Source organism: Atta colombica, unplaced genomic scaffold (assembly GCF_001594045.1).
Source record: "Atta colombica isolate Treedump-2 unplaced genomic scaffold, Acol1.0 scaffold166, whole genome shotgun sequence".
In the NCBI taxonomy this organism is placed as follows: domain Eukaryota; kingdom Metazoa; phylum Arthropoda; class Insecta; order Hymenoptera; family Formicidae; genus Atta; species Atta colombica.
In genome coordinates, this window is record NW_017259257.1 from 92,068 (window position 1) to 113,362 (window position 21,295).

At 37.6% G+C, this 21,295-nt stretch overlaps 1 protein-coding gene across 1 annotated transcript in view; it reads right to left on the reverse strand.

The window, feature by feature from the left end:
* LOC108686249 (MOXD1 homolog 1) overlaps window positions 1–15,262 on the reverse strand; it is a 19,380-nt gene extending 4,118 nt beyond the window's left edge. The window contains exons 1-2 of the mRNA XM_018191455.1: window positions 14,279–15,262; window positions 752–901 (exon numbers count right to left, since the gene is read on the reverse strand). Of these exons, the coding sequence (XP_018046944.1) occupies window positions 752–901; window positions 14,279–15,262 (1,134 nt within the window). The remainder of the gene's footprint in view (window positions 1–751; window positions 902–14,278) is intronic.
* Between the last annotated feature and the right edge of the window lie 6,033 nt (window positions 15,263–21,295).

Consider the following 21,295-nt stretch of genomic DNA (forward strand, 5'->3'; position numbering starts at 1 on the left):
TGTTGCCGCCGGAAGATTGTGCCACAGCGAAGGGCACAGACGGCATGCTAAAATGCCTAAATACCGCTACGAGAATTCGAGACTACGGGGCCCTACGGGCCTCTTAAAGCCACGGGGGCCCTGCCTTCTCAAAGCATAAATCGAAAGAAGGTTCGCGAATTCTACGGAGTCGTGACGGTAATACAGTAAATCTTCGGACGATGCTTGTTCTCTCTTTCTCTATCTTTTTCAGATCCCTTTAAAAGACTCCTGTTTGGCCGACGAGATATGCACGACAAGATTTGCTTTCTTTGCACGCATTTTAATTATAGAGTAACGGATTAGAGGTCGGAAGGTAATTTTGGTGTTAAGGAAGGTGCGATAAATTCCTGGCCCTCGCTGCGTTAATGCGCGCTTGCATCACCGTTGGCATTCGAGAATGACTCCTTTCAATTACGTATATTTGAGACCCCCGCAGATCGCAGAGTTCATAAGATTTATTTTAAATCTGAAGAGAATGACGTTCAAAATGTACCTTACGGTGTTCGCTCACGGCGAATCTTAATTTTAAGCATTTGACCCAATCATTCGTTCCTACAACATTTTCTCTTTGCTTATTTTCAATTTGCAACAATTGTTCAACATAATATTATGCTTTAATTGACATGCTGCTCAAGGCTCGAGAAGTGAAAGATCAATTAAACTTGAATGAACATTTCGCGTAGCGAGAGTCAATACAATTGTTATAAAATGATGTCTCCTTCTGACTTACTGTAAGTTCATAATCCTGATGGTCGCACGTCTTCCACTTCCTAGCAAACGTCACAACGGTACGATTGCCGTTTTGCGTGCCGCTGATCACTTCGACGTCCTGCGATATGTCAATAACCGGCGCAGCATTCCTCTCGACACCGTGCAAGTCCTGGAACACGAAAAGGGAGAGACGTTAGAATTGTTGAAGGTTCAACGTACTCGTTGAAACGAGGGCCCAGTGGGCCCCGAAACTCGCTCCCTGGCTATTGGACGAGAGATCGAGAGCTTTATCGGGTCAGGTAAACGCCAGGTGTTCGTATCTGCAGCGAACTGGAACTTTAGGTCCTTCCACCTAACACAATTCGTCTCTCCATCTTTACCTACTTTCTCTTTTACTTTTGCTTAAGTAAAGTACGATGAACTTTCGTCATTCTTTGTTATGGCACGGCTTTCATTCACGATTTAATATCCGCCAACGTGACGCATCTTGATCGTCACAATAGACAGAGGGTGTGTGTTGACGCTTTTCATAAAATTATATACGTCGCGATTATACACGGAATATACCTTTTACGAGTTCTTTAATAAACTCGGAATCGATAAATTCGTAGATAATGAAATGAGCTGAAGCATCAATGATCCAGAATTAAAAAGTTATTTACCAAACCAACATAAAAAGATAATTTCAAAAATATAAACTGAAATCTTTGTCTAAAGTCAATTTCAATAGAAACTTAATAAAGACGACATTTAACGACTACTGCATTTAAGAAATTATAAGACAACAATGAATTATCTTCCATTAGATTTTTGAGGCAAAGTCGGAACCGCCGAAAATTTTGATGAACCGCGAGATTACGCGATAGATCCGGAACATCTTGCACCCGATTGTAGCTTTGTGAAGAATGACTGTGTGCGAAATTACGGGCCGATATTTCGATGCCCGACGATAAAGCGTTGGCATTTCGGAGGAATCATTTCGCAAAAAAAAGAGAACGATTTTCCAGCTGCCGTATGGTAGCGCACGCAAGTAAAGCATGATTTACACGGGACGATTTTTATTCGCTAAAAGCTGCGTCATTAATAGAAACGTCATTAATTCGCCAGTAAATTCTTTCGACTCTGCTATTCGCTTGAAGCTTCTTAATTCCGCGAATAAATTCGCTGATAAAAGCTTCTTGTACACGCTTGGTTTTTATTCGCTAACGATTAAAATTTTGAAGTCGCAGCGTTAAGTAGTTGCTAGTGCTCAAGCGAATAGTTGGTCATAAAGTACAACAGCGGCTCGAAGTATGTCATTCGATGATATGATTATTCTCTGATGCTTATAGTTTGAGTGGTCGAGGCGTTCCGGAAAAATTCGTCTTTTCACGCTGACGACTTAAAAATTCGCTCTGGAGGAGCAAGAAACTAACGACAAGCTAGAGACAAGCTAGCGACAAGCGTCGAAAGCAGTATTCGCCGCGACTATACGTTATAAGAACAAACTCACGTCTAGAAGAAGTTTTAGTAGTGAATTCGCTATGACGTCACTAGAAGCTTGTGGCTTCTAGCGAATAAAAGTCGCCCCGTGTAAATTACGCTTAAGGGCAACTAGTCGGCCGCAGGCGTTTGGGTCCGTTGGGCCCCGGTTACGGTGGAGTGCCCCGCTGACGTTCGTACAGTGAGGTTTCCGAAGGGAAGTCCCCTTCCTGCACGTAATGAATCCGAATAATTGCCAGAGAACGTCGTCATGCCCGGTGGAGTACTACGCGTTTCGTAACGAGCACGTGCAGAAAGGAAACGATAATAGGCGCGTCTCTCTTTCTTTCTCTCTTTCTCTCTCTCTCTCTCTCTCTCTCTCTCTCTCTCTCTCTCTCTCTCTCTCTCTCTCTCTCTCTCTCTCTCTCCGAAAACACTGCGAGAAACTGGTGGAAAATGCGAGGGAGGGCAGACACTCGTTAACGCGTAAAATGATTCACAAAGTGTTCATGTCTCTGCAAAAGCCTGTTTCGAAATTATACACTTCGAATCATCCCATTGCAAAATTGTCTTCTTGCCGCTATTATTTTATTTTTGCGATAACTTTAATTGTTTCTCTCAGTTTAATTTGAATTTTTCAGAAATATGTTTGATAAATAAATCAAATTACAATCAATAAATTTCAAAATCGAAAAATAAATCAGCAATTTTTCATAGACAATTTTTATAGACACAAGAAAATGAAATTTTTTTATTTAATTAATGTTGACAGATTATATGTAAATCTAATAAACTGTTAACGAAATAATCCTGTTTCATAAAAATTGGAATTACTAAAAACTTCACGTGTAATGTTAACAGATGATTTTTGATCTTCGAGCGAAGATAAGCGGGTTTTAATTACAATCAGTTCACGAGGAACAATCCTGGCCGGGTATCATAATGATACGTGTGCATAAATCTTCCCGGAAGGCTGCGAGAATCTTTTTTTATCTCGATCGGAGCGGTAGAGTCGCGTCGCTATTTCGTGGAGTTCAAGTGCGTTCTCACGAAGTTTGCAAGACGGTTTTCTCATGATGTCCGGATATTCTCAACGCCATCGAGTTAATTAGTACGGCCCTGGTGTTGTTTGGCAATTAAGAAGGTCTGAGAGTGTCCTAAGAATGTTGCTAATTTATTCCATCGTTATCCAAAATTTGATATTCCAGAACGAAATGTTCGTCTACTGAGCTCTCGCGCTAATTATAATTCATTTTCATTTACTTTTTACTTTGCAAGATTTTATATCAATTTAAGATTTTTATATTTAATTTTTTCATACTTAATTAAAATAATTTAAGATTCTTTTGCAAGATTTTTATATAAATTTTATATTAATTTAATTTACAGTACCACCAATAAACAATTGTAAATAATTATTTAAATTAAAATTGCGATAGATTATATCAGTTAAGATAAAATTTATAACAAAAGTTCAAATTCAATAATATACTAAAGACAAAATACCTAAAAAGAAAGATAGAAATGCTTACGAATATTGTTATGAGTGTAATATTGTTATTTGATCGTCATTTGATTACCATTGATATATTTGCGCATTGATATATTTAGAATCTAATCATACATACATCTGGTATCGGCTATTTATTGACATTAATATTATATATTTGATTTAATTTACAGTAGTTGAGTTACTACTACAGTAATAGTTGAGTTAATTTACAATAGTCTTATCGCGTTTCGTGTGGTTGGCGATGAATGTAGATTCTTTACCATGCTTGTCTTATCGGATCTTCTTTCAACATCGCGTGAATAATTTATCTCACTGTGAGATTAAAAACAATATGTGTTCTATCTGTCATCTCGACCGCCAATTTATCGGAACCAATTCGAAACGTTCAAGTAGTTCGCGCGAGCACTTGAGAACCAGTTGAGCGTCGCAACTAGGAAAAGCGATTTGATTGAAAAGAGAAAGAGCAGAAAACGCTCTTGATTCCCACGCCGGATTATCACGACTGCGCCGGGGTAAAAAATACCATAAAGATGGCTCGATCGTTAGACGAAAGTATTATGCAAATTATCCGGTTACGAGCTACGAGCTTTGCTCTCGCAGACACCTGATTTTCTACGACTGTGAGTCACGAAGACTGACAATAAGGAAGTTGCCTCCTGTGTTCTCGATTTAGGAACTGGTTTCCTTGGCGCGGAATAACGAATGAGCCATTAACGATGTCGTTATTGTAATCTTGATGTGTATAATTGTGCACGATACCCGACGAAGGGTGGATATTTAAAGATCATTAGCTCCTCCAAATCATAGACATGAAAAGAAAGAAATAAAGAGATTGCAGTTTAAATGATCGAGATTTAAGTTATCGAGCTATCGAGAGGCACTTTCGGTCTACCGGAAAAGAGGCACACACGTTTGAAAAGTAAAAAATTTATTTGGCGGATGTGACGTCACGAATTGGCGACCACTTCCTACGACGGTCTCTTGAGAAGCTTCTTCGTTCACATCACCCACGTGTTCTTTTCGTGAGAAGTTTCTTGGGATAAGAGGGAAAATAGATGCGAATCCTTGAACGATAACAAGAATTTCTTCTTTATGAGAGATATTTCATGAGAAATGTCTCAGAGTTAGGAGATTCTTTCTCATCGCGTGAACACGCACATTCAATCGATTTTTTTCATTTATTGCAATGCGAGATTAAAAGTTGTTTCTGTGAGTGCAATGAAAAGATATAAAAAAATATTCTTAAGTTTGCCTGAAAAATCATTGTCCTGAAAGAACTTTTAAATTGTGAAAAAATACACTCGGATTAGTATACGATCTGTCGGATTTATTTATATCCAGATTAAGATCAGAATTAAGATTGCTCGTCACAATATCTCGAATAAGATTCGAACAAGAGATGAAAACAGGATGTTATGAGATGCGTTCCTTTTGTGGTTTTGAGAGAGAGAGAAAGAGATTCACACCTTCTGAAAGGTCTCTCTCTCTCTCTCTCTCTCTCTCTCTCTGTAATTTTCAATTTCGTAATAATAATTATTCTTACTTACATCATATTATTTTAACGAAAGTTTTGCAACGATTGACTATTTGTAGACTAATCATCTAATTTCTTGTCGTTAAGAATCAACCACGATTTTCTTATAATTTTAATTCTAGATATATACAATTTCCTTGTTTTACATTCAAGTGACATACACTCATCGGCCAATGATTTTCCAGTTGGAGTTTTGAAACTTTATAGATTTTTTTTGATAACCCTCTGAGGATGGTCGAAATATCTGAATAAAAATAATTAACATATACATATTGTTTATTGTAATCGTGCATGGATTCTTATTTACCCACTTTATTTTCTTGTTATTTTTCATTCTTTCATTCCGAAAAATGCGCATCTCAAAGAAACGTCTACTTTTAGGACACGCCCAGTCTCGAAATCCCGATTTCAAACGTTTCATGAAATAGATTTTTCCGCGGCAGATAGATGCAATTGGATGCGCGTTCAGATAAAAGGGAAACGCCGCTTTGTGTCAACCTTGCAAAAGTGGTTCCCATGGATCCCGTCCAAGGAATGGTCCAGGAAAGAAAAAGGAAGGAATTTCTCCGAAGAGGCGCCACTAGGAGAAGGATGCTCGCCAGGTGTTTTGGTGGTGGCCTCTTCTTCATCCTTCTCCCTCCCTTCTCTCCTCTTGCATTTATACGTGTGTATGTGTGCGTGTATATGTGTATGCATGTGTGCATTTAGGTCGCCTTCTCTCTCTCTCTCTCTCTCTCTCTCTCTCTCTCCCCTCTCCCCCCCCTCTCTCTCTTTCTCTCTCATAATCATTGCCTTCTTTTACTTGGCTCTTTCATCTCTATATCTTCTTTTCTCTCTCCTCTTCGCTCTCGACCTCTCAGTTCAGTGAAACCAACCGCACTTTCCGTTTCTATCTCCCTCTCTCTTTCTCTCCTTCGCATATATTCAATATTTTTCTCTCTTCTTCTTACGACCAAATCTCTTTTTTACCACCTGGCAGAACAGCAGCTGGTAGCGACGACCAGCTCCTCCTTATAGGTAGGAATAAAGGAATTCTATGTGTCCTTCGGGAACCTCACGAGGAATCGCGACAAATTTCGCGTGAATCACTCACAGATTTATTATAGACTACAACTTGGTTCCATCTTTGTGAAAATAAAATAGATAAACCTATTCTATTTTTTTAAAATAAAATATATTTGTGATATATTTTTTGTGTGTGTTGAAAATAAATAATTATTTTATCTAGAAAAAGAATAATGTTTATGTACTTAACTATTTTAGTGTAAATTTCATTTTCTTCCTAATGTACGTCTATGTGAAGATAAGTGAGAGCAGAAAAATCTAGGTTTCAAAGAAATAAAATTTTCAATTAAAAAAAATGAAATCTTTTATTATTATATAAATATTATACAAATTTATTAATATACAAAAAAACTTTATAAATAAATTTCATACTCATTTAATTATTTAAATCTCTTCTCATATTCTTCTATTACTTCTTTTTATGAGAGAACCAATTTTTTTTTTTTTTCAGAATGTCTCGACGTTCTAAATTGATTCATTTTGTTTTTCTTTTTTTCAGGAAAATATATATTATTATTAGTACTGAGTTTTTAGTTTTTAATCGCGATTCAAGCCCGGTTCTCACGTATCGCAATCTCGCGCTTGCACGCGGTTACGCACAATTACGAGCAACGTCGTTAAGGTTCATCGTAGCCGGTTTTATGAGCGGTTACACGGAATAATAATCAACGAATTAAAATGCGGTGGAAACCTCTCCCGCTCTCGTCGACAGGGTGCTCACTCGAGGGTGCATGCGTCCCCCGCAATTTACTCGACGAGCCGCTTAACGATTGCAACGTTTAATGCTTTAATCGCACATGGAATTTCTGCCCTTACTCATAGGATGTAGAATCGTGTAAAAGACCTTCGATCAAGGCTTGTTATTAACGGCTGAGTAAAGTTTCGCGATTGAAAATGGTACAGATTTCTTGTCTCTGATTATTTTGCAAATCAAGTTGACGCATCGCGTTAAAGATGAAATCTTTAGACATTAGATCAATTAAAACAATGATTGGTATTTTGTATCAGAAACATTTAATAAAATTCTAATTCTGTTAAAGAATGTTGGTTCATTCTTACACAAACTCTTTGGGCAGAGATCAAGGTTCTCTCTCAATTTTTTGAAAACAACATAAGAGTTCCTAAACCGCAATTTTTCGAGACTTCAAGATATTTGTTCGTCAGAACTAGACGAGTCTCGTTGGCATACATGAGTGCTTCTGCGAACCAGTTTCGCGATGGTTCGGCCGCTAACAGCGCTAATTTGCCCTTCTTTTCTGAGCTGAGTTGTTTTTGGGCCTGGCGGGCAAGTCAGGACACGAAAAAGGGGAGCTTAACTCTCATCGCGCCGCAACATATTACAGATAACTGGTATGGACGAAAAAACGTGGTAGAAAGCAAAGAGAAAGATCAGAGAGAGGTTTCTCTACTTATACGGAACATTGTGATTCCAGAATCATCCAGATTTAGACTATTATCTTCTTCTAGTTCTTACAATTTGTAAGAGAAACAGATAAAAGAATCATCCTTTCAATCCACAATCCTTAAAGCGCTTGTTTTTTTCTTATCAGTTTTTCTTTTCCCTGTCAGATTTTATCAGTTGCATATGTCCAATTGAGAGATCTCAGAGTATCGTAAAGATTATCGTTCCAGTGCGAGAGAATTTTAAACCTGAGAAATTATATCAACATTTACATGAGACTCAAACATTCCCCCCCCCCCGATTTTAACGAACTTTTAATATGTTATTTTGTGAACGAAAGTAAGAGTCATGTACTTTTTTATACATTGTCCCTTATTTTCATCAGAAAACAACATTAAAAACTCATCAATATTGAAGAGAAAACTTGAGTCCCTTTCCTTGTTAGGCATATTGATTATAATTTATTACAATCTGATAATCTTAACTAACTTGCAATCAGCAAATGTCACTATACACGTCGACGTTATAATTAGTCTTTTTATTAATACGAGCTATCGCTGGAGTCTACAGGTTCCTCAAGAGATTCATCAATAGCCGATTGTTACGGCTGCTGTAAAGTTAACCGGGCCCTCGCGAAAAACCAAGGTCTTGGATTACGGGAGGAGAGAAATAAAATGGTGATCGCGCGGATTTCTCGCACCGGTAAGAAATGAACGATGATTCAGGTACGTAGCCGAAGGGCGGTTCACCAAGACTGGACAAATGGCGCGTAGCGGACAGTATTTCATTTGACCCGGATGGACCGGTTCCGCGGGAACCGTAAATCATACACAGGATTACGTCGGCTCTGACGTCAGGAATGCTAATGAGCGCCTCATTCTTCGTTTATTAATAATACAGAAATCTCTTCGTATCGGATATCCGCCTGGACTAATTTCACAATCGATAGTCGATACTTCCGTCCGATGTGCCCTTTTTGGACTTCCCTTTTCCGTTTTTAATCTAAAGATACGAGTTTCGGTGCAATAAAATTCTCGATATTTTTTAATGAACTTAAAATTATTATTATTGTCGTATAAATGAGTAATTAATTTCAAATTGTGTCTGGTATAATATTGAAAATGACTCAATTGAGGTCGAAACGTTTGTTGCAATAAACTTTTGTTTTTTCTTTAACACAGCATTAAGATCTAGCTTGGTTCGTAGTTCTATATTTATTTTTAAACTTAAAATTCTCCTGTTTAAAAAATATATGATTAATTCTTGATTTAACAAAATCTTCGAAAATGCGAGTGTTATAAACTTGAAAAAGCTTATTATAAGAGAATAATGACCTACTAAGCTCGCTACGCGAGTATGAGATGAATCTTAAATCCATGAAATATTCTCCCGGTCGACTGAAATCCCTTTTCATCTCTTTCTCATCGCGAGAAGTAACGCGGTGTAATGCGCGGAATGAGATAAAAGTATAAAAATCGATAAGCCAAACCAATGACAATGACGACGACGACGATGACGACAACGACTGTGACCAAGAAATGAGGAAAGAGGGAGAGCTATAATTAGTGCGAAGACGAAGAAGATAGACAAATTTTCTGGCGAATTCCTGATCTCCTCTTCGCTTGGGAGAAGATAAATCGTATCACGTACCGGTTGCAGATAAACGATACCTCGTTGATGCTTCAGCTGTATGGCTCGGCAAATGCGATAAAGTCGAGCAGTTGTCTGACCCATCTTCGGGACATTCGGAGATATGTATACATAAATTGCACAGCCATTTCACTATTACCTACACTTCTTTCACATCCAACCTAACCTTTCCCGCGCCGCTAATCGCGCTATTAATACACGCTACCAGCGTGACGGATTTTTATTACATCCTAAGAGCGAACTACTACACGTCTATGATATAGTCTTTGGCTACAGTTAAAAATAGTTTCTCAATTTTTTTGCCTCGTTCAGGAATTAATCCTTTCCGGATTAATTCGAAACGATATATTAATGATTTTTATCTCTGCGTAATGGCGCTAATTAACAACAATCACTTACAAGAGCTACTTTGTATTAACTGCGGCAACTTCTTCACGTTTTTATTTCTGCATAATTATCCTTAAATGCAACGCGATAACCATTGATCACTGGCTATCCGGCTATCATCCAAGATGCATTAAGGATTTTATTCTTGCGTTTCTTCAGCATGTACGTTGCGCTTTGTCAGGAGATAACGGCCGAGTATCTCCGCACGCGGGAAGGGAAATGGCGAAGTGGGATTGGAAAAGGACGAAAACGTGTTAGCCGGTGGTAGAAAACGAAGAAGAGGAATCGTCCAGGATAATGAGAAAAAAATCACAACGAAATCGGGTAGGTGGAGGAAATGGATGAGGTAGACGATGAAGGGGGAAGAGGTGGAGAGGCCTTCATCCATGCACCGTTGCGCTCGACTGTCCGACTGTCCGTCCCGTACGTCCTGGACGGATCCATCGGTCCCTGAGACCAAAGGGATGGACGGATCGCAGATTACGTGCATTTCAGATTCACTCGTGTGCAGTGCGCAGCGACTCGTATTTCCCGGCGCAGTAATAAATTACGATCGCAATCGTCGTATACGCGCACGCATTGTCGGTCACGCTGGACGACGGTTGCGAGCAGCCGTCTTTAAAGCCTTTCTCTGTCGCTGCCGATGAGGAAGCCTCCATTCATTCTTCCTGGCCCAGTCGCACGGACTCTTCTTCGCGTCGTCATAAATTAATGGCGATCAATTAATTACATCTGACGCGACTACCTTTGCGGATCCTCCTCGATTGGGACAATCTTGATTGAGTGAAGGATTTGACATTGCATCCTAATTTTATTTTCTGATTTATGTATAAATAATCGATTTAATTTAATATCTGTTTTTCTTAATCAAACGCGTACTCTCTTTCATTTTTAATCGACGACCCATTAAAAGTACTTCGAGTAATGTTCGGGGTCTTTGGGATTCGAAGTACACGATACGCATATAACATTGCCGGTTCGTTCATTGGGTTCTGGACCATCGTTTCGTCCTTCTCTGCAGCGATGCTCAAAGATTCGCACACAGCCCCCCCGCCGACGATGTCTGGAGGCCTTGACTGGGCCCCACGGACCCAACTCCCAAGCCTGGCGTACCCAGCGGGCCCTCCTCTCGTCCTCTCGCTGCCGATCTTCACACACGATCACACTCGACCAAGCGAATTCATGTACGCAACCCTTATATCTACACACCGTGCGTGTATCCTTCGCCGCCGGCACGTCCAACCACCTTCGGAACGTCTGAATCCGAATGCATGTAAGTGCATCACTCGTCAGTGCAACAGGTACAGCGCGTACAATGATATTTGTCAAACGCGGTTATAGGGCATCTCATGTGTGTTGTGCACATGTGTACGTGTATTGGCAAATAACAAATTGTCGCCTCCACGGGGGGTCGTTCCGTGATTATGACTCGCGATTAAAAATCTTTTTCGAAAATGCTGTTTCTCGCAAGCAGATATTGACTTACGATTATTACACGAAGCTATTTTAAACAGCAATAATTTTGTATTACTATAAATTATTATACGTAATGTAAATTTATAAATTATTACATAATTATTCTTGAGTTAAAATCACATCTAAAAATAGCGTGTGAAATAGTATTAAATGTAGCAGTAGAAATTAATACTCTGTACTATTAGTTACAAAATTTGCTAGAAGAGAAGTTGACAGTAATGTTTCCTGTATTTTTCTATTAATTTACACGGTGACGAATTCCTACAGCTTTCCCGGTTGATGAGGTACCTAGATCGAGTCTGGATCCGTTGTGTCGAGAGATTTACAATTCATCAAAGTAAGAAGGGCACGAGGATAGATCGATCGTATGCTGAAGGAACGCGCAGTGAGAGGCCTCCAGTCGGACGTAAATTTATCACGACGTTATCTCGTTGTGAAGCCATGTTCGTTAATTTTATCCTCCGATCTCTCTCTCTCTCTCTCTCTCTCTCTCTCTCTCTCTCTCTCTCTCTCTTTCTCTCTCTTTTTCGAGTCCGTCTTTCTCCTTCTTCACCCTCCCTCGTCCTTCCTCAACACTCCTTCTGTTCACCCTTGTCCAACCCTCTTGCCGAAATTCAGGTAAAACGACTTGGAAATCTGAAGTCGATAAAAATGTGATTCACATATCGATAGATTAGATGAAACTTTACTTTGGAAAAGATTTAAAAACTTGCAGGGGTACATATCGCTGATATTCTCGTTTTAATCTTCCTTCTTGGGTGAAACGAGAGACAAGGCACGAATTAAATTCGAAAGGAAGGATACTTGCAAAGGAGATCTTCATCGCTTTGCAATCCGGACAATCGGTAAGCCCTAAAGTAAGTAGAATCAATTCGTCTTGCGGCGTAGAAAAAAAGACTGGGAAGAAAATGTTGTTATGAAGTCGAAGTCGAAGTACAAGAAGCCGGTGTCGAGTAAATTCCGCATTTTCAGCCTCCGTATTATGCTTTGCTCTCCGGAGGAATTCCGCGCACGACGATACAGTGAGGCCGGGCGTTGTCAGGCGTAATGGATATAAATTTAATTAAGATTAGGATTTCGGGGAAGCAGAGGATCTGAGGCCGAAGCAGGTTTTGGAGTCTGGAACTCCGTCGTTCGATTCTTCGCCGACTTTCTAGTATCTGATCGTCAATTAAAACATCTCTTGCTGTTCAGAAATTTTAATTGTCAAGTTAATTATTACTTTGCGCTACGTAATAACATATATAAGTATTATACGTTTTTTTATCGATCAGTTTTATTACTTAAGAGCGACCCTATAATTTCTTTTCGTCGCGAGTCCGTCTTCCGTCATACGCAGTTTTTACACAAGAGAATGTTAAAGAAACCCGATCTGGACGTAAACGTCTTCATTGGCTAAGACGTCTCGTTAATTAACGTTTCTCATTAAATACAGATCGGTTATCGGTCGAGCGGGCTTCCCCTTCGAAAGCAATTCCGTCAATCAAGCGGAGAAATGTGGGGGTGGTAGGTGGGAGACTAGCGACATAGTCTCCTTTTCTTTCTCTCTCTCTCTCTCTCTCTCTCTCTCTCTCTCTCTCTCTCTCTCTCTCTCTCCTTCTCTAAAGTTCCTTTCTCTTCTAAAACCTCTCACAGGTCCTTCAAGATGCTGCCTCGATCTCCCTTTCTGTTGCAACCGCCTTCTTAATCTTCCTTTAATTCCCTGGCTTTTGCGTTTCTTTAGTTCCTTTTTCCACCTTTCGTTTCCTTCGTTTCATCTCTTCGTCGCGTCTCTCCTCTTCCTTTTCTCCGTCTTCCTCTTTCTCTCCTCCCCTTTGTTGTTGTCCCCTTTTTGTACCATCTTCAGCGGTCTTTCGTCGGATCCTTTCGTTGGAGAGAGATACGCGCCGACAGGTTTCGAACTGTCTCGTATCCTTCGTAAGGGGCTGCTTCGGCGCGAAATCGAGCCGAGGAGTCAGTTTCTTCGTCGTGTGCTTTTCCTCACGCTTGAACATTTCATGAGTTGTCGGCAAAGGTTAGAGAAACTGAGACTCCGTTATTTTCACTCAATGTTTAATTTTACTTAATCATTTAATAAAATCATTCATTTAAAGTTTCAGAACATTTTTTGTATATCTAAGCAAGTCTATTATTATATTATATCTTTAATAAAAAATATGTCCTTGCGGTCAAGAATTTCTTTAAACCTTTTTAAATCGTCGCTAATTCCGAAAGATCCTGGAATACCTACAGTTTTTTTTGTACTTTTATCTCACTGTCTATTTCTGTAACGACCCTGGAAGCTACGCTTTCATTCTATTATTGAAGTGACTCACAGAGAGAACTGAATGTTTCATGAAGATAAATGCATCGAGCAAGAAGCCGCGTTGATTGCGCGCGATCGTACGCACCGATCGTATACGTAATCGATAGACGAGATAAGAAGAAAACGAGTTTTTCTCACACAACTGAACGACGGTGAGTCCGTCTACTTAGACCGATCGCTTTATTAATCCTTGCCCGCGTTCTCATGCAAATCTCTTTTTATCTCGCGATGACCGCATTAATTTCATCGCTTCGCAGTCGTGTGAAAATAATTTGCTGCTTGTGAGATGTGAATAATCACAGAGAGAAAAATTGCTTTATAGAGATTTTTAAACGTAATTCGTTCATTCTTAAATTAATTACCGAAACGATTATTGTCTTCATCTGTAAATCAATTATCGAGAGAGAAATCGCTTTAAAAAAACTAATACTGAATAACGCTAATGTTGGTAAATGAATGATGTTAATATCACGAATCTGTTTTCTTATCTAATATTAAGATGATATAGATTATATAAGAAATCGTTGCAAAGGTTCGATAATAAAAGTAGAAATAATATAGATAGAGACATATAGTTCGAATTGGACAGCGGATCGAAGTTATGCAGCCTCGATACTTTTTTGTACGGGAACCATCCTGGACACCTTTTTAGACATCGAGATTTATCGATCAGATCGCGCACGACTGCCTTCCTAAAAATCAATGACTATCGAGGATAAATATCGGACAGAATCTGATAGGAAACCGACTTACTAATACATAGGTCAGGTTAGTCGCATCATCTATCCAGATGAGTAGGATGTCAGCGCCTTCCATGTTAATCTTCTCATTGAAACCAATGCCGATGTAACCCCTGGTTTCGCCGGTGACTCTAAAGATTATCTTCTCCTTATCCGAAGGATCCCATTCGAGGATTACGGTACCATTTTCATCCATCTTCTCGTATCTAGTGAAATTCCATCTTCCTTCGTTAGATAAGTCATTTGCATTTCTCCTGAACCTCACTGCTGCCTCGTCCTTGACGTAGTTCTTCGCCTTTTGTGCTTCCTTCGCTGACTTCTCCGGAAAATACTTCTTTGGTATCCGACTATCCCATGGCTTTCTCTTAAAACTGGGCCGAAAAGGATTCGGATTAATCTGCTCGTTTTCGCTGATTATCTCGAACTGCGAGTTATCTTCGCTCTCCATTTCTTCTGGAAATTCTTCGAATTCCAGAGCCTTGATGGTCAACTCTTCGTTGCTCTGATTCTCCTCGATTATCAGTCCAACTTCCGATGTTTCCTCTCGTTCCTCAGTTATTGGAACCTGCGAGACATTCAACTGCGAATTTTCAGCAGCGTCTTCGGGAACTGTCGACGTCCCTTCGGAGTATGTTGAATTCAGTGCTGGGAATATCTCGTGCTGATCAGAATTCACGTTTCCTTCCAGTTTGTTTGGAAAATCCAAAATGTCGTTTTTATAAGGAACGATCTTATTCTTAGCTTTCCACTGCTTTACCCAATTTTCGTCGACATTCAATCGCTGCTTTTTGAAGTAATTAAACCTGAACACCGGTTTGTCCTCCTCGAGACTCCTCTTTATTCTCCTAGAAACAGGATCCATCGGATGTCGTTTATTTCTGTATAACGTCGTTCTCATGGTCTCGTCCATGTGCTGAACATAAAGATCTAACAGATCACACTTAACGATCCAGCACACGACCAGCGTCACAATCAGCCTGAGAAGCAACATCTTCATCTACTTCCTTTCTACCTTCTTGATCCTTCATACGATCAAGCGAATTCTGCTGTCTGCTACACCATCAATACCAGAGACATGAATTTGTTTCTTTTTATCAATTTATCTTATCAAATATAATTGGATATACAGTCTAAGTTCTAATCTATCATTATTATTCTTTTCTAACTACACTGCACTAATTGAATATAATTCTCCTTTAATCTCCTTTAATCTCCTTTAAACTCTCAATTATTAATTCCAGGTACTGTTTGCAAATTTAAAAAAGAATTATTATCGAGAAGAATAATTTCTTATCACGGATGTCTTTTATTAATCCAATATTACTTGAGATAATTTCGAGAGTAATATGAAAGTGGATCTGCGTGTGCAATAAAAATACATATAATTCGAGGCGAATTAAGAGTTAGTTTCTTTCACAATATTTCGTTAATCCAATTTTCGACACACCGGACTTGAGAACGATCTTCCATGCATGCTGCGCGCACGACAGTTGTGCCGGGACTAATTTAAACACGCGGCTGCCGCGCTGCCCCTGCAGATGCTTGCAGCTGCTTACCTGCGGTCCCCTTCCTTCGGGGCCCCAATACAGGGACGTATTGACTATTCCGGGATGTATTGACTGGCCCAGCAATCATTATAATTCAAATTAATGATAATAAAAACACCGGATATGTTAGAATCGATTAAAATATAATAATTTTCATTGTTGTAATTTCTTAATTTTTCAACATAAAAATTATATTATATTTCACATATCTTAGACTCTTGTATTTATATATTGTATTTATTATTTATCATTATAAAGTCTGCTACATCATCAAATGCTTCCACTTGCAATATTACCGTCACAAAATATTACCGTTATTTTTTTTGTTATTATTAATAATGTTGTCGTTTGATCTTCAGTATCGGATTCAAATGAGTTGACGATGCAATTACAATTTTTAATCTTCATTTTTATACAAGATTTATAAAAAAATTATTAAACATTAATCGATATGCGTATGATTTATCCTTATCTTATATATAATTGTATGGATTAAATTTTATTTTTATTTGTAAAACATTGTGAAATTTTTATAAAATTATCTAATTTTATAACAATCAGATTAGAATATAATTTTTAATAGATAAAATTAGCTTGGCTCATTAACTTTCATTATTAAAATGATTGTTTACTTAGGTCCTAGTATTTCAAAAAAAGAAATGGGCAGGGCACGACTCAATCATGTGTATCAAGTGTTAATTTAATATCTTAAGATAATGGAAACAAATGGCAGGGAAATGTAAACTATGGCTTTGTTCCGGAACAAATTATTTAGCTAAATAACTCATCGCACTTTTTCTTTCGATTTCTCATTTGCTGCTAATATCTCATTTGTCGCATGAATTTTTGCAACGTTTTTCAAGGATCAATTCGTGTTTTTGCAACTTAGTTATATGTGTAACTAATAAGTAATCGCAGCGTTCACTTAGTCGCAACTCGCGTAATTTGCCGAGAATACATACTTCGGTTGTAACACATGGATTCTAGGAGAGTAAATTGTTGGTAATACGAAATCATAATGATCGCGATATGAAGTAAAAGAAAAAACCATCTTCCACGTCTCGCTTGCTCTGATCCTTCGAGCGCAATAATTGCATATGACTCGCATATACGATTATCCATCGCTGCGCGTTCACGTTAGATGAGGGGCGAAAGAGGGATTCTTGTAGTGCTTCCTGCGGAAACGTCCCTCCCTTTTTTTTTTCTTTTTTTCTGTAACTAGAGACTCACACACGTGAGACGATGCTGACGATGGTGGCGGTCTTCCCTTTCTAAAAAGGGACGTAGGGATGCAAAACCAACTGCGGCAGATGTGAACCCTTGGCACGCGCCCTTCTGCTTCCTAGTGGTTCTCATGCTGACCCTCAACCTTCCGCTGGAGCACTCAGCAAACGAGAATGGATTGAAATGAATTGAGATGGTTTCAGATTTTCAGAAATATTGATTCACGAATGTTAAAATGAATGCTTTTCAATTCTGAATGCATTTTTTATTCATTTATAGGAATTGCATGGAGCATATCTCTATGCCTTTCAATCTAAAACAATATTAGCTTTTTTTGTGCACACAAACACCATTATGAATACTGTTCAATTCAAAATTTTGAATACGAAATGTAGTTTTTCAATCCAATTGCATCCAATTGAATCTAATTGAATCCAATTGAATCCAATTAAATCCAAAAAAAGTATTCGCTATTTAAAGTACGCATTCGGATAGAAAAAAATTTCAATCCGTTTTAATCCATTCTCGTTTGCTGGACAGTGATGCCTCGCTTATTTCGATATAAATCGTTATTTTTTTTAATTGATTAACAAATCAATATGTATTTAAATATATTTTTAAATTATAATAAATTATTGTTGAATTCAATCGCTCGTGAAATGTGTTGCATTCATTCGTCAAGGTACATTTTATAAAATCAATATACTTGGCTCGTATCAATATCGTCGATATCGTTGAAGCCGATCTTAACGCTTAATCGTGCGAATCCTATCCGGTCGGCGACCAATATATTCCGCTTAAACATCATCCGCACGTGTTCAGAAGCCAACTATATCGAGTTACTTCCTGTGGCTGACATTGAAACGTTATACTTTATGTGTGAGAGTGATGGTTACCGATCTTTATTTTTTTATGGGATTGGATATCGATCGATACAAAAATGACTGAATCGAGGAATGACACGCGAAACTTGCTTGAATTAATAGATTAATAAAACTTTAAAAAATTCAATTAGATGCTTTTGTGTACATTAAAGTTATACGTATCAAAGCGATGTAAAGATGTGTGTTTAATATAAATATAAAACGAATTAAATCGATTAAGAATTTTTAATACTTTAATATGCTATTCAGTAAAATACATATTTTTTAATACTATTGTGTTTCACTTTTATACTCACAAGGAGAGGACACAGTGGATTCACAATAGTGTCACTTATACTTTGGGAATCATTTTAGATTTTCTGATGAAGATAATGCAGAGATTTATATAATGAATTTGTCTAGAAATACTTATATCTGTCGCGCGATTATATAAATGGAATTAAGGAAACTTTGTTTCGAATATAATACAAAAGAGATATACAATGTTTGAATTTGTTGACGTCAGAAAAAGCGAGTATTGTGATTTTCGACAATAAGGATTTTAATCGTCTTGAATTGATCGAAAGCACAGCTCCCTGCAAACATATAGATAAGAGAATGGATCAAACGCTGGAAATTTATTAAGCCATTGCCAGATTTTTATTTACAATTATTTAAAGTTTCTATTTGTTAACTTCATCTTATGATATAAGCGAGATCGATCATCGTCAGTCAATTCCATCGTTGAGTCAATTCCCGCCAATGGGATTAATTGGCTCCTCCGAAACTAGTTTAGCCGGAAGGATCGCCAAGTGCGAAGAAACCGGGATTTGCTTTATAACCTGTCAGTTTTATGACACTAGCGTGATTTAAAGTCACCGACATAAAGGAGCATTCTTGGGACAAATCGGAAAAATCATTTGATTACTTTTCGGGACAGGTGCGCGTGTCGGGGAAAGACGTGACTCCGAACTTCTGCTTTTGTTTCCTTTTTCTCTCTTTGTGGTCTCACGGTCGCTCGTAAGTGGTATTCTCGTCATGAGAAGTATATGTACTCGCCGAGCTACGCTGATTGTAGAGATGCGACGTACGGCCGTTTCAGTATTCATTTGGCGAAATTATTCGTCGTTCCCTTCCACCGCGCCGGATCTTATTTACAAGGAAGAAGAGGTATCGGTTCGGAAATCGCGTCGTCCTGGGAAAAACCGATGAAGCGACGCACTATGCGCGCGAAGCATGAGAAGTGATTAATTCCTATCGACCGCACGTGCACACGCGTGAACGAACGATCGATACCGGGACACGATGGAACGATCGATCGTGTATTCTGCACGCGTGTTCCTGACGGCGTCGATGCCCGAAATAAATCGTCCTTAGATTTTTGTACGCGCAAACAAAGTCCTTGAATAAAATCCACGACGACTCAAGAGATATATAAAATCGACAAAAAATCCAAATGACTTTATTTTGATTTTTAACGTCAATAATGATCATTTTAACTTTTATGATGTTAAAATAAAATCATTTTGATTTTCTCTTGACTTGGTGTCCCTTAGGGATTGACTTGATTTCGATTACATTTGAATGGAATGCATTGAAATTAAAGCAAACTCAGCTTTTAAGTTTCAGGACATGTGGATTACAGCTTTGTCTGTCTTTAATGTGAATGTGTAATTTCCAGGTGACATTAATTAAAAAATAACATAAAATTTATGTAATAATTTCGTACTCAACAATATATATGTGCAACAATATATATGTCCATCAAGAAACACATTGCAATACTGTAATCATTTCATCTTTGTTTAACATTGACAAATATCAAAGATGTAATGATTCACTGTATTATATACATATATTGTATCTGTGTCTCTCGCTGGAAAGCACTCATAAATGTAATAGAATACATGATATTATACATAACAGTTATATTGAGTACAAAATTATAACACTGATGTTATCATTTTATTTTCTAGAAACCCAACTAATATATATTTTTTAAATTGAAAGAAACATATATATGTTGAATTTAGCGAAAGCAAGAAAGAGAGTTCTAAGTGTAGTTAATAATAGTGCACACAGAAATAAAAAAAACAGTAAACCTTATGTTACTTTTTGTTGGTATCTACTTGATATCGTCTTTTGTTTTTTAATCATGGCTTTTCAAAAGTTCGATGACGATCTTATATAAAAGTGAATAAGTAACATTAAAGCTTCCTGCACTTCACCTGTCGCGCGCACGCCCGACAATATACACCTGCTACGTAATTGTGCTTCTTCTCGGCACCATCTGCTTCTTCAAGGTTTCGATAATCGATTGGCAGATGCGGATTAAGGTGAATTAAAATGCGGTAATCGAGAGCCATATGCATGATTATGATATTTATTTATTTTCAACTTCGTTAATTTCACACTTGTGAAGTTTTGATAGATTTAAAAAAATTGGAAATTTTTCAGAAAAACAATACCCAGTGTCGATTCCATTGTCATTTCTGACTAGGATAGGAGTCCAGTAAATGAGAATGGATTGAAATTTTTTTTTCTAACCCAATGCGTATTTTAAATAGCGAATACTTTTTTTTGGATTCAATTGGATTCAATTGGATGTAATTGGATTGAAAAACTGCATTTCCTATTCAAAATTTTGAATTGAACAGTATTTCAGTTTGTGTGCACAGAAAAAGCTAATATTATTTTTAGATTGAAAAGCATAGAGATATGCTTCATGCAATTCCTATAAATGAATAAAAATGCATTCAAAATTGAAAAGCATTCATTTTAACATTCGTGAATCAATATTTCTGAAAATCTGAATCCATTTCAATTCATTTCAATCCATTCTCGTGCTGGGAGTATCATTATTTGTAAGATTAATTATACAGATGGAAAAATATCCAAGATATTTTTGTTAATGTAATTTTATTTAAAGCTGTGTATAAATAAGCGCATTCTAATAATAGTTCTGATATGTTATTCAAGTCTTGTGCATTGCATCGCGTGAGTAACGTATACGTGTCAGCATGCACAATGCATGTGTTGTTAAAACATTGGGGAATTCCATCTATTTTTGGCAATGTAGAAAATTCTTGAAAAGTTGAGAGATATTCTTAGAAAAAAGTTTTTTGATAATGTGGAAATTTTTAATGTTTTAATTTGAAAAATATTCGATCTTGGAATAGATAAATGCAATTATCTCTTTGCTGAATATATTTCTTGCTAATTATATATAATTTGTTAGTAATTGACGTAACAACATCCTATATAATAATATTTTTGTGATTTTTTATTTTTATTAGTTTGTTGTCTATAATCGTTAAATTTCACAAACTAGATTTCACAAACTATCGGTAATCATGAATTTTATATATATATAGATATATAAAAAAAAATATATAT